We start from the raw sequence: 14,228 nt of genomic DNA, 5'->3' as shown, positions 1-14,228 counted from the left end.
TTGTTTTTCATTTATTTTAACTTAAAACTTAGATAGAAGAAATACTTTAGTGGAGGTTCTAGTAAGGAGACAGGATCCGCTTCTTCCTCATGCTTGTGCTAGAAAATATCCTGGTGACTCCTGCAGCCTTTCATAGTTCGCCTTCTGCAATGAAAGTCAGTGAACCATTTATGCTCTCTGGAAATCTAGCAGTAGCTTTGTTAGTAAATTTGGTGGTAATTAAAGATGTAAGTTCTTTTTCTTTCTTTCTCTTTTACAGGTTGTGGAACTCATATCAAGTGCTATTGGTGACTTAGTGCAAGGTATATACTATGAAAACTCAAAATTATCTGAGGTAAGAATTTTGGTAGTATGTTTATGTTAATGTGCGACTGCAATATACTTCCTCATTTGCGACTGCAAATGACTTCCTCATTTGTTTAAAAGGCAAAGGGAGAGGGAGAAAGAGCGTTAATTGCAATCGTAGTGAGTTTCTGCAGTAATATCTTTCACACCTGCAAACTCTGGGAATTTCTGGAAATGCTCAAAGAGGAACTGTTTTGTTTCTGTGAGTGCTTAATAAAATAACATAATGTATCATTACTAAGGACACTAGACATGTTTTACTACGGGCTTTCTGAACACTTATGGAGACTTCTAATCAAGGGTCTATTAAAACAATTTATTATAATGTTATCAGTATCATTAATATCTACATGCAAAATGTCTTACTTATAAGCTGTAACTGTCCAAAGATATTTACAAAATGTTTCAGCCCAAACTTGTATCAGGTTCCTTCTTCTGAGCACTGCGCCTTTTCATGGTTTAAATATTAGTTTTGTTTGGAAGGGGCAGCAGTGCGGTACTGGATTCATCTCCACTAAAAGTCACTGTGCAGATACTCCAGGAGCTGGCACGGGAAAGAAAATGACAATCAAATATTCACACCAAAGACTCGGCTATTTCTTCAGGGGCAAGCGCAGAAGTACCATGCTACTGCTTTAACTTTTTGCATTACAAGAACTGTGGTAAAAATTTGATCAGACTGGAACTAAGTATTTTTGTCTTTAACAGAACTTTTGAGGAAACTTTCAGACCCTTCTCAAATTGAGTTTGCTTGTGCAGGATACTAAAGCAAAATGGAGATCTTTGTTGCATTGGTTATGATTGTATCTTAAAGTGTGCAAAAAATCCATAATTTAGAGTCGTCATTGCATGTGCAGGTTTTGTTATAGCAAATTATCACTGTATAGGAATGATCATTAGTGTTTATATGTGGCTATATTAGAATCCACTGAAATAGATATATTCATTTCTATTGATGTTTTCTCACATGCCTAGTTTGCCTCAGAGACATGAATCTTAAACAATCTTCAGTAGGTAAGATGGTTTGAAGACTGCAGAAGTGTTTGTATTCACTTATTCTTGCTATGTATTTAGATTTCCACTCTGGTTTATTGTTGCCCTGTTGCGATATGTAGCAAAATAAATTAATAACTCAGTGCAAGCGCAGATCACATGGATTACCACGACAGTAGATACCTGTGTTGATGGTTCTGCACCAGCCCAAACCAAAATGGGCAAGCAGAGAGTCTCGGGCTGTGGATGTGCCACCACGTAGCAGCAGCTGCTCCCTGGAAGGAGCTGCTCTGCTGGTCGGTGTCTTGCAGACTTGCTCTCTGGCTTGCTTGTGTACATGTTCCCCAAGGTGCTGCAGTCAAATTTCCATGAGTTAGCAAAGACCCCTTATTTAAACTAACCTAGTTTAAGCTTACTTGTTTTCAGTGAAAGTAGTCAAGGAGTGATGACGTCGATCAGCTGAGCTCCTCGCTCTGCGGAAGCGATAGCCTCCAGCAGGAGAGGGGTAATGGCTCGCCTGGGAAAAGCTGCTGGCAGCATGCTCCTCGGTCGGCACAGCTGCATCCAGAAGACGCCACGGTTGGAGCCGTTGTCCGATGCCTCCCGGCAGGGTCCCTCTGATGGAAATGTGGGAGCAATGCCATGCTGGGAATTTTGCAGCACTTATGCACCTGCTGGTTTTAATCTGTGAATAAACAGCACTTCAGCCTTCAGGGTTGCAAGCTAGTACTGTGCTTAGGGTTATATGTTAAAGTAAATGGCATTTTTCAGATTTTTGCGAAGAACTTTTTAAAACTGTATTTTCTATAGCCAGACAGGTTTCTGAAAACAAGCACACCTCAGATGTGTCATATTTAAAACAGCAGTTGTTTTTTGTGCATAGAAGTAAAGCTCTGCTAGTTTGTCTTAGCAATGAGACTACTTTACCATGACTCTGTAATCCTAATGCATTTYATTTTAACCACGGCCTCTGTATAAATGAGAAATGTTGTGGACTCTTTTGGACACCTGCCATTGCGGAATGTCTTAGTTGTCTTTTTCTTCATTTGGCAATGCACTGAGCTGACAGCCTTGGCAGGGAACAATTATATCATCTTAGAGCAGCTAGCAAATATTTTCCTACTGCATTACTGAAGTACTCCACATGTACAGATTACAGGGGAAGTGCGAGGCACACTTAAGCACAGCTGCACAATGTTTACCCTACCCTGGCCCAATTACAAATACAAAAGATTTATTTTGTTTTGTAATGGTCAGTGACCTTCTCTGTCTAACAAGAGCTGAAAATACAGTAAGACCCTTCCTAAAAGGAACCCAGTTATTTCAAAACACAATTAGTCTGATGGCATAATAGGTCCTGAAAACTTCATGACAGTGTCTGAAGTTTAGTTTTTATAATGGRCTGTATATGGCTTCTGATGAGACCTAGAACAAACAAGTCTAGGATCTATTTTAATTCTTTTGATCTTGTTCTTTGAGAAATTTGATTCGGTGTGGTATATCAAACATATTCCTGCTGCTTTCCTCATGCTATTCTGCTGAGGCAGTGTCCCATTTTGCATCTGTTCATGTCCTGAACATCTCTTTAGCAAGGATTGCCGAAGAGACTAAGTCAGTTATTAGTCTATCCTATTTGTGTCCTTGGTGCATCTTCTCTCCATGCCTAACTGCAAGTTGACCAAGCCAAAATTTTGAACTAAATTTCCTAGAGGTAAGACAAATGCTTTAATATAGTCTGCARCTAAGTCCCAAATGTCAAACTTCATTTCTGTTTGTAACATAAGGATGTTTGTAATGGCATTTTCATTTCTGGGAATCTCTTGAATTTAGAAAAGCAGACGGCTATCTTTTTACTTTTTTTTGGAGGCAAGATAATTGTACTTCATATGTTAAATGTGCCTTTAATACAGGTCTTATAAATTACACAGTGCCATAAAATAGACTAATTTCTTATTTAGCATTGAGTTGCTTTGAGCTTTGTTAATTGTCTACCTAGATATTTTTATCTTTTACTTTAGTCAAAAATAACTCAGCAAAATTCACCTTTCTCCTCTGAGACCCAAAGTTCATGTTTACCCCAAGGATTTTTTTCAGTTTTCTTCCTTTAGATGACCCTGTAGGAAAACTAAAAATATTCTTTGCCCTGGCAAGACTGACCTTATTTATTCCTGAAGAGATATAATGGATATAATTATTTGACACCTCTCACTAACACTTTTTTTTTCTCTGTAAAACCACATGCAGTCCTATGGCCATACCATTTTAGTACTTTCTGTTTGGTCATTCTTCATCTTGTTTGAGTAGTGAGTCATTATATCTGTGTGGAACAGGGAAAATATTTAACTTTTTGTCATTAGCTTGGAATATGATTTCAAACACAAAGTGTCGGCTTTGGTAGCAAAGACAGCTTGAAGGTCAAGGTTCTTACTAATGTTCAAAGTAGCAAATAGCTGTTGTTTAAGACATTTCACCTGTGGCTTAAACTAATATTCTGGACTGTAAACTGGAGCAGAAAGGAGTGATGTGATAAGTTTTTGCTGCTTTGTGTGCTAGAACCCCTCTGTCAGAGCCTGTGATTGTATGAGTAAAGGACATTCTTCCCAGTTCCCTTCTGTCTTTCCTAAATCTAGGTCTAATTTGGAAATAAAAGTTTATGCCTTTTGGGAATGTGAAGATAGAAGTTGTCTAATATGGCTTTCAGTCATGATCATGGTATCCATTTTTCATCAAAAAACAGTGTTGAAACTCCAATTCCTGCATTGAGGAAACTGAAGGCTTCTAAAATGTTTGCTAGCTCACAGAATACTTTTGCACTTGTAGAAGCATACTGGCTTAATATCCATGGATATTTAACATTTATCTATGAAGAATGCTTTAAAATTCCTGTCCATTAATAGAATATGGAAGAGATATGTGGGGAAGTCCATGGGGAGCAGAATCAGGAGCAGAACTTGAGTGTGTTGGCTCTTGAATTTTACCTGGCAGAGCATTCCTKTAATCTTAACAAATTATGGATTTTCATGGGAAATTGCACAGGTTTTTTTCTCACCTCCAGAATATCAAGCTAATGCTAAATATGCCTTACTCAAGTTTCATTTTTAGTATCAGAATGGGATTGTTAAGTAAGACTGAATACCATTTTTAACATGGTCCACTGATGGCTAGAAGAACTGCTGGCTATTTTTGAAGTTTTTGATAGGATTATTTGGAAATTTGCCTGAATTAGTATGTAAAACAACCATCAAAAAGAAATATATTAGTGGCAAGCACTCATTGTACCAAAGGGTGAACTAAAAGATAGTTGTTCTAGGCCAACACAATTTCTAGAATGAAAACAAGTCTATTTTCCTGCAAAGTGCAGACTTCATGCAGTGAGTTGCACCAATTCTTCTTTGATGTTTGGTCACCAGTCCTGCTTTGAGGAATAAAAATGTTAAGAAATAGTATGTACGTCCATCAACTCGACTGCTTTGATTGTATGTCTTAAATCACGGATCTGCTTTCAAATTTTACCTTAGAAGATAAATTAGATGCACTTTGAGTAAACTAAACCACCTTACAGCAGGGCAGTAGAGTAGTGCTTGCACTTTTTTTAAACAAATGTTTTTTGTTGCAAGACAAAAGGGATGAATGAAATGTTGAATTTGAGTAAAGAGTATCTGTGGAAAAGAATGGGTATATGTGTCAGAGGAAAAAGCTTAGCTACAAAGAGGGCCAGTCTTATTTGTTTACTGCTTTTGTTCGTAAAGTACTAAACATTTTGCCAGCGATGTTTTAAAGTAACAGATATTGAGAGATATTTAAATTGCATATAATTTTTCAAGCATTTTTTTAAATCGTGTGCTGTTTTTTACAGTGTCATGCTAAATGTATTAGGTACTCAAGGGCATGCTTTATTGACCATTTGCAGTCACCCTTGTTCCTCCAAAAGCACCAAAGGCGTGTACTAATAGACCAATAAAGCATGCCCTGTCATGTTCAGCAAGCAGGGAAGCGCTGTTTAAGGCTTACGTCCAGCAAGCGCAAGATGCTTTGCAAGGTAACTGTCTTGCTACTGTTAGAGAGAGCCATAGTTTTATTGTTTTTTTCTGTGTGTAAAATAGAAGTTGTTGATCTATCTAATTTAAAACTTCAAAATGCTAGAACTATTTCAAAATATTTTAGTGTGTTTCTGTGGATTATTTGTCCGTTGAGAATCAAACTAAAGTTTGATACGTAAGTGGTTCAGACAGTTTGATCATTTTGTGCAAGAGCAGATGGCTAAGAAAGAGCTGCCATGATATTGAATTAAAATAAAGTCTCCCTTACAAACTGCATCTTAAGTTTTACATTGAAAAGCCCTCTGACTTCTTCTCTTTCCTGGTTTTGCAGATGATTTTACGCACTTCAAAAAAACCCAAAAAACAAAAAAAAACCCTTCTTTATAACAATCCTATTTTCCTGAATACCTTTGCAGTCAAACTGTATGTTAGCTTCTTCTCTAGTGTAACAAATTAAATTAAGGGCCACTTTTGTATTGGGCATCCTTGTTAATGTAACTAATAAGAGCTGCCCTTCTTGATGGTTATAAATGTATGTTTTACCCCATGATTTCATCTTTTAAAAGTTCTTTCTGTTTCCTCTTGTCTTGGATGATTTTCCAAAACAAATTTAAACTGCAGAAATAGTTTAACAGAAAAATCTCAACTAGCCAATTTCTTTCTAACAAAACAGTTACTGAACTTGCCGTTAGTAAGATGGGAGCACCTGTTCTTAGTTTTCCATTTGCAATTACTGCCTTGAAAAACTCATTTTTAAAACATTGATTCTTGTTGAATTGGAAAGCAATAACACAATTTACTACTTGAAGTTTTCAAGTCATTAAGGTAAATGAATTGTCAGAACGTTAACATGTGAAAAGCAAACATGCTATTAGACTCTCGAGGACTATTTTAGTTGAGCATAACTCTCATAGGAAATGGTGATTGGCAGAGTTGGATGCTGATGTCTTCCAGTGCTGGCCTCCCTGTGGTTCCATGCCAGCATTCCCCAGACTGTATTTGGAACTGGCTTTTTTCAGGGATGGAGCGAGAGAGAGCTTCAGTTCTGTTCATCCAGCTTCTCCTACCCAAACAACATCAGAGGTATGATCTGGACCCATTTCTTGGGAACAGGACTTCTAAGTTAGATCACTCCATAGGCATTAGTTAATCAGATGTCTAAGCACTGTCAACTACAGTTGAAACAGATTTGATGATCTAACTTTAAAAGGCTTTTCTGTGAAAGGCTTCTATGAGTCTTCTGGGCCAACTGATATCTACTTTCATGTTTATCCTTTGAAATACCCACTGCTAACCAAAAAACATTTGCAAAAAAATTGAAGCTTTTCGCAGAAATAAACAAGCATTAGCGTGACTCCAGATCTGCAATCTAGAGCTAGTTTCATTTTTCCCTTGATGTTTTAAAATAATTTTTAGATCTTGCTATACGTAACTTTGCTGTAAAAAAAAAAAATACAGCATAGCTGATGGACAATTGTATAACATGGGAGTTACGGTTGGGAAAAAACGGTGTTTGGGTTGTTGGAAAATTTCACTGAAGAAAGGTTGTCTCTGTCTTTTTAACCAGCATATGTGGTCAGAAGACTTTCTGTGATTAGAATCAGCTATATTTTGGCTTGCAAGCTCATATGCTAATGCAGACCTGTATGGGGCTAACTCCTTTCTTGAACTTCCTTCTTACTGGAACACAGAGTTTTGCAGTATCTATGTTTATAAGAATTCAATATTGCACCTTTGAATATGTCTCTCAATTGTTTTCCTCTTTTTGAAGCCTGGTTTAGATGCTTGAAGATGTTATATGATCTTCATGTGATACTGATGTTTGTTACTCCCTTTCTACAGAAAACTAGCAAATCTTTCTTCAAACAGCCTGTAATAAAAACAAAGTCCTGTGGATGTTAATTTTTTTCATAAAATTATGTACTTTTTCAAATTATAAAGAAAGTAAGCCTGTCTTGATTCCTTTAATGTAAAAGGGGATCTCTAAAAGCTCAGCAAACCATGCAGTTTAGGCAAACTTGGGCTTTTTTGTAACTGACCTGAGTRCATAGTCAATTAATGGGTTTAAATAGTGGACAGTAACTTGTCATGCCATTGCTTATAATCATGTAATTAAATTCAAACTTGCTTAAGAAGATTTTTTTGTTGTTGTTATATATTGTAAGAATATGAATGACTGTTTAACTGTCTTCAGTTCCTGCAGTTGGTATTTTATAATGTCTGCTGTTCTGTGACTGTTCAGAGGCTCAGGCATGCTGGCATTTTAAATTTACAGGTGTTCTGAAAGATTTTAGTAACTTCATAAATTGTTTCGACTTACCTTGCTAGTCTATTTCTGCCTTGGTTTGATTTAAAACAAATAATTATAAAAATCACTGCCAATTTTCAGTATGTCATCCAGCAAATTTTAGTAAATACCATTTTTTTTCTCTGAGCAGATTGGTTGTTAAGGAAAAGATTGTGTTGCATCTTCCAAGAGCTCCTGATTTTAATTTTAAAATAAATTGATCTATATCTGAGTGAAAAACAACTTGATACATAGGAAACTACTAGAATTAAATGCTCATTTTGACATTTTGCCAGTCATGGGAATTTGCACATTCTCTGGGCTCAGTTAAGATATTAAAACAAAAATACTACAGTAAAATGAAACATAAGAAAAGTTTAGGCTTGACTTTGTAAGTTATCACATGCATAATAGCAAACATGTGGTTTTTCTGTTCTTCCTTTCCTTGTAATAAGTTAATAGTATGTCGGAAAGCAGAGGAATTTTGATACAACATTGTGTTACTTGGCATTGCAGAATTCTCCTACTTTTTCCATTAGTCTCGTATTATCTTCTCCCTTGTAACGCAGCACTTCTGGGTGATATCCATAAGGGAGGAAACCCAGAGCTGAACGGATGGATTCTATTTCATTTGTTACCAATTTCATGACAGATAATACCTTGCTAGAAAACTACAGGGTCACACAGAATTACTTCTTACTCATTTCTAAGTAATTTAATTGACATCACTTTGAGGGGGAAAAGGCTAGTCGTATATGTGTTTTTTTTATATTACTCCTTTAAAGAACGCCATTTTGGCTTAGTGAATGCTATAGATTTGAATGAGCTGAGAAATTGCAAACTATTTTTATCACTTACATGCCTGAAATTTCTCTGTAGCTTCTCAGTACTGATTTTTGTTTTTTCTAAACAGAAGAAACTTTGTGGTCTTTCCCATTTTTGTTTTTTCTCTTTAGAGAGTACCTAAAGGCATGACAGTTACGTGTGTGGGTGAAAAAGATTGCAAGTCATGTCTAGCCTTGAAGACTGACACCATGTGAGCCAAAGAGCTGCAGTTGAATTTGGGGTTGACAGGGAAGGAATTGGGTTCCTGTTAATAAAAACACATTTCAGTTCTTTGCAAAGTAATTCACATTAATGTTTTGTATACAAAAGAATTTTGAGAAGTATTGAGCATATTTGACCTTACAGTCAAGGTGAAAAAGTTCGTTAGAAGCATCACTGAGATCTCTTGTCAGTCCTCTGGGAAGGTTAATACTTGATATTTCTAAAGCATAGTTTTATTTTAAACGCTTTCAGTCTTTCCTGGTCCTTAAGATTGAAGCGAAAGAGGTACAAGTCCTCCGTCACTGCCCTCCTTTTTTCCAGTACAATTCTATAAGTATTTTTAAAACCTTTTGTGATTTTAATTTTTTTCTCATCTGCAAAGGAGAAATTGTAGTAACTCAGAAATGTCATCCCCTGTTTGTTTGGAATTATTGGTTCTTTTTTTTTTTCTTACTGATAAGAGATTTAAATGCTGATGTGCTCTGCTTCCCTCCCCCCCCCCCCAGTAGCTCAGTAGGAATGCAACTGGCTGTTAATGTTCAGTGTAATGATACAGACATTAAGAAAAGGGTCTATGTAAAATCTGTTGACAGCTCCATATATTTCTGTGGATTTTTTGAGCAGTAAAATAAAATGTTATTTGTGCTGCTAGCACACTTAGGGTAATGTTTTTCTCCACTCACCCTTGAAGCATGTCCTTTATCTGGCCTTGGCACCCAGCATTTTGTTACTTGCCAAGTATTGCATTTTCCTGGGCAGCACTGTTAACTTCTACTATCTGATACAGCTGCCGTTTTGGTGTTTTCATTTTAGTCTTTGTTTCATTTTCAGGAAAACTGTCTTACAGATGATATTGGAATATCAACTTGGAAAGAACAGATTTTCCTCTCCCATAGTGCCTTGCTGGCAAAGAGCTGCCAGGCTGCAATGGAATTAGCAAAGCATAACGCTGAGATTCAGGACATGGCATTTCAGTACGGCAAGCACATGTCTATGAGTCACAAGGTATGCCTTTTCTTTCTTTCCAGGATCTTAAAACCAGAAAGATTTGTAAGAACTTCTCTGATGTGTTGCTCTTAAGCTCTGCCCTGTGCTACTACTGTGCCATAGACTTTTGCCAGCAGGTCAGTGGTGGTAAGAGATTTGGCCACCACCTGATATGACAATGTTTGCAGAAACTGCTGGTATGAGGAGCACTCATGAACTGGCAAAATCACGCTTTGAGCAGCATAGCTTACTTCATTCAGGGCTATTAAAGTTCCTCTGGCACATCTTCCTGTAGCAGCTTAAGACTTTACCTTCTCTGCTCCTACTTTCTTCCTGAAGCCACTATCCCAGTAGCAGGGAGTTGCAGAAGGAAGCATGTACTGGACATCTTGTGCAGAGGTTGGTACTGATAGGCCCAGCCATCTGCAGCAGCAGCAGCAGAAGTTGAGGCATGAGCTGCAATGGCTAAAGTCCTGGCATATGTTCCCTTTTACAAATCTGCTGTGGAGACAACTTCCAGGGGGGCAGTTGAGGGATAAGGAGGGAGGAAATCAGATAAGGACAGTAACATCCTCGACTGCTGCAGCAGTATGATTTCCCCCAGAGGCCCCTGGGCTCCCTCAGGCTGAGACAAGACAGTCACTGCAAAATGGCTGTGCAGGTTTGAGATCCCTGCTTGCCCTCTCTGGGAGGCCACTGGCCCTGCACAGAGGTACATGTGTATTAGCATTTTACCTTGGATCAGGAGTGCCCCTACTTATTGCACTTTGTTCGCATTATAGAGCATCTCAGAGATAGATTTCTTTCCCAGGAGACCGAGCTGAAAGATATTCTCCAAGCATTAGAAATCGTTCAGTTGGCAGCTAGAGCTAGTCCAAAGGAAAACATGTACCGTGTGGATATAGGGTCCCCAGTAGTCTGGTTTGTCCTACAGATCCACTCCTATTGGATTGCACTACTTGCTAGTATAGACATACCCTGAGACCTCCCCATCTGCATCAGCTGGGTTGGTTTAGATAGTTTCTTGCTCCTCCCGGTCAAGGAGGTGGTTTTATAAAGCACTGGCATACTGGCGTAGGAATACAACTATATGCTACACTAGGTACAACTATACCAGTAAACCGTTTCTAGTGCAGTCTATAGCCTTAACACTTTGTGTGTGCTTTAATATTAATCCATTCACAGTTGACTAATGTTGCTATGTATAAAAGATGACATGATTTTCATAGAAGGTACTAGCTATAAAAATTTGCTTTGTCAGAAGGAGAATCATATGTCATCAACTTCCTCAGGTACTGTAAAATAGAATATATTACCATTCACAGATTTAAAATGGGTATTCTTCTCATCAAAGGGGGGATCGTTCTTTCCTTTATAATTTTTGCACTTCCTTCCACTMAACAATTGTCTGCCTGGCTGTCCCATCTCTTGTCCAGCTCTGCCAGTTGTCCTTTACCTATTCTTTGCAGATTCTCTATGTGCTTCTCTTCACCACAACTTTGTGCCACTGCAGTGCTTCTCCCTTTTTCCCTCCCTCCTTCAAAATTGTAGTGCAACCAAGATAAAACTGTCAATGCAAAAGGTGGCAATTAGGTATAGAGTCAGGATATGGACCTTGAATTGGTGGTTGGATGGATACATATGAGCTTTTTCTAGTATTTGAAGAAAGATATTCTTCTCTTTCAGCTACATTCAGACCTTCAGCCATTTGTTAAAGAAAGTTCTAGTGACACTGTAGTCTTCAGTTTAAATTCTGCTCCTGCAATCCTGCATCAGGAATTCCTTGGAAGAGAGGCCTGGATTAAACAGATTAGAGAGGTAAATTAAAACATTGTTTATAATTTCTTAGTTTTGCCGTTTGGATCTCTCTTCCTATCTATGCTTTCAGCCTACAAAAAAACTCAGAAACTAACAACAGACAGGACAATATAGAGAGACTAATTCTGCTCTGCAGCATTTACACATTTCTCTTTCATGCTTTCAAGAGAGGGGAAATGCTGGGCACAGACAAATGAGCTCTGTCAAACTTCAGTGTAGCAATGGAAGAGGTAACAAGCAGATGCTTTGTCACAGAGCATATGTCTGTTCCTCAGTACTCACGCAAAGTCCCACACGTTAGCTTGAAACTACTTTCACTCACAGCTTAAACCAAAGATCTTTGCACCACAGTAGTTGAATGAGAGGCATACGGTTTCTTCTGCCAGCTTTGATCTGGGAGCAGTAATTTTGGACAGGGGGGAAAGAACTGGGGATCATGGCTTCCTGACCACTACAGAAAGATTTGTGAGATCTAGCTGGTCAATGTCCTTATTCTCAGTTCTCTTAATTCATCTGTCTTTCCCTCTAACTCCTAAATGAGAAAAGGAGTAAAAACAACATAGCTGTATAATATAAATCTCTGTTTTACACATCATGTAGCACAGTGGGGTTCAGGTTCAGGAGTTGTCCCCTGGGTGTTATTGGAATTCAGATAGATGACTGTATAAGAGAACAGCGGGAGAAAACAGAAAAATCACCCCCAAATGCTACTCCATCCTGTGGTGTTCCTGCATCAGTTGGACGTGTTTTGCCTGTCTAAAAGCTGTGATGAGTGTCCTTTGGAAATTCCTGCAATTTTTATACAGATTCTCCAGCAGAAAGACTGCTTCCTTCAATAAAAAGCTAGTTCTCTGCAAGCATATTCATTCCAGACCTGCTTCTTTCCTTTCTATTTGAAAGCAGAATTGGGGGGCAAAGGGCAGGGGGTGAGGGCTTCTGATGCCTTCTGCATTTCTGACTGCCAGGTTGCAGCCTGCATTCACATACTGCAGACCAGAAGCAAAGTTTCTTCAGGAATGAAGGTTGTGGGAAATGCATGCAACATCCTTAACCTTACAGTGGTGCAGAGGAGGAAAAAAAAAAACAAAACTATCAAACCAAAGTCAACTTCTGTCATTTTGAAATTAGGGGCTGGTAGTTTAATGTATGACTAGGAATTTTGGAATTCTACCGTCTCAACACAAGGCTGATATGCGAGTTGAATGTAAATGGATTTGGATGATTGCAGTTGGAGAATAATGGTATTACTACAGCACAGTTTGTAAAAGCTTTGAAACAATTTCCCATCTGCAGAATCTAGAGGAGGTTGCAGAATTCCAGGAGTGCCGTCTGTCTGCCTACTAATTCTTATACCAAAAATGGGCATTACAGAAACAATGAAGCAGTTCTCATTGAAAGAAAAAAAAAATAGTGGCATGCACTATGCAAAAGTATCTACTAACCACTACTGTTGTTAAATACAAAGTGGAACAACTCATCAGGGAGCCTTTCTTGGCTTGTGTTGATTGAGAAAAGTTACCTTTCAGTAACTACAAGCTCTTCAAGATAATGTCTGTGGTCACTTTCTCTATGTGGCCTACAAAATAGTCCAAGCRCTCAAGCCAGAAGCTTTCTCATGTTGGTAATACTCATAAGAGCATGCTCATAAGGCACACTCTTCTGCAATGTAATTCATGTGGTATAAAGCATGCACCATGCACTCAGTTTCTGTCAGCTGGAATTTTCTTAGTAGCTAAGTTATGACTAGGCATATGGAAATCACATTATGAACCTCTAGTTACTGCTAAGTAATTGGCTTTCTGCGTTGTTTGCCCACATGAACATTCACAGTGGGTTAAAGGCAGCACTTCATGGCAGCTTCCTCCTCTTGGAGGAAGGTCTTGTAGCTCAAGAAAGCAAGAGGTGGAGAGCTGCGTTGCCCCAGTAGCCTCTGCCATGGTATACTGGTAAGAAAGCGTGTGGCTGGAACTTGGTGCCTGTCCTGTGCATCTTAGAGGCAGTCTTCAGAGATGCCTGAACTGCTGTAGAGTGCCCAGTATTTCTGTGACTTTTTCACCAAAGTTCTCGTGTCGAAAGTCCTGATACTATCGCTGTTCCGAAGATGGCCTTTGAATGGAGACAGCYGTATGCACCTTTCTCCTGCTGAGATAAAGACCTTTTAGAAAGGCTCCTTGTTATTTCATTTGGAAAGAACAAAGCGCACTGGATATCCAGGCATAGGAAGTTGCATCAACACTTGAATATATGTGTTTTAAGAAGAAAAGCTCAAAAGGACTAGCTTCTGATTTGGATGAAATTCAGAGAATGCGTTGAAAAGAACTTTGGATGTGTACAGAGGACCTCCTTATCACAGGAAGAAAAAAATATAGATAGATATAGATAGATGTGTGTGTATACACACACACACACACACACACACACACACACACACACACAAATATATATATGAAGGATCAGCCACAATAGCCTGAGTCACTGAGTTCACCACTAAAACCCCCACCCTTGTGCATTTAAAACTAAAGTGAGCATTTGGCCAGGTGTCTTTTTTTAAAAGGAATATGAGCTGGGGTAGGTTCCTGAAATAAATAAATAAATAAATACTGCTCCTAAATGATTCCAAGGAAATATTGTAGTAGACAGGCTAGGAAATGCTGAATGCTGTTCTTGAGACAGAGTTGAAACAGATGTGGAATTCAGTCTCACTGAGCTTT

General features: G+C 38.4%; 1 protein-coding gene across 2 annotated transcripts in view; it reads left to right on the top strand.

Moving 5' to 3' along the window:
* The window catches only part of PDSS2 (decaprenyl diphosphate synthase subunit 2), a 50,807-nt gene that overhangs the window by 21,575 nt on the left and 15,004 nt on the right, over window positions 1-14,228 (top strand). The window contains exons 3-5 of one of the 2 annotated variants that reach the window (XM_026065717.1): window positions 260-334; window positions 9,544-9,717; window positions 11,386-11,517. In XM_026065717.1, coding sequence (XP_025921502.1) covers window positions 260-334; window positions 9,544-9,717; window positions 11,386-11,517 — 381 coding nt within the window. The remainder of the gene's footprint in view (window positions 1-259; window positions 335-9,543; window positions 9,718-11,385; window positions 11,518-14,228) is intronic. The other variant, XM_026065718.1, reaches the window with a different exon arrangement.

This window comes from Apteryx rowi, unplaced genomic scaffold, assembly GCF_003343035.1.
Source record: "Apteryx rowi isolate R43461 unplaced genomic scaffold, aptRow1 scaffold_230, whole genome shotgun sequence".
Lineage (NCBI taxonomy): Eukaryota > Metazoa > Chordata > Aves > Apterygiformes > Apterygidae > Apteryx > Apteryx rowi.
Note: the sequence above shows the minus strand (reverse complement) of the source record. Positions and strands in the feature narration are given on the sequence as shown.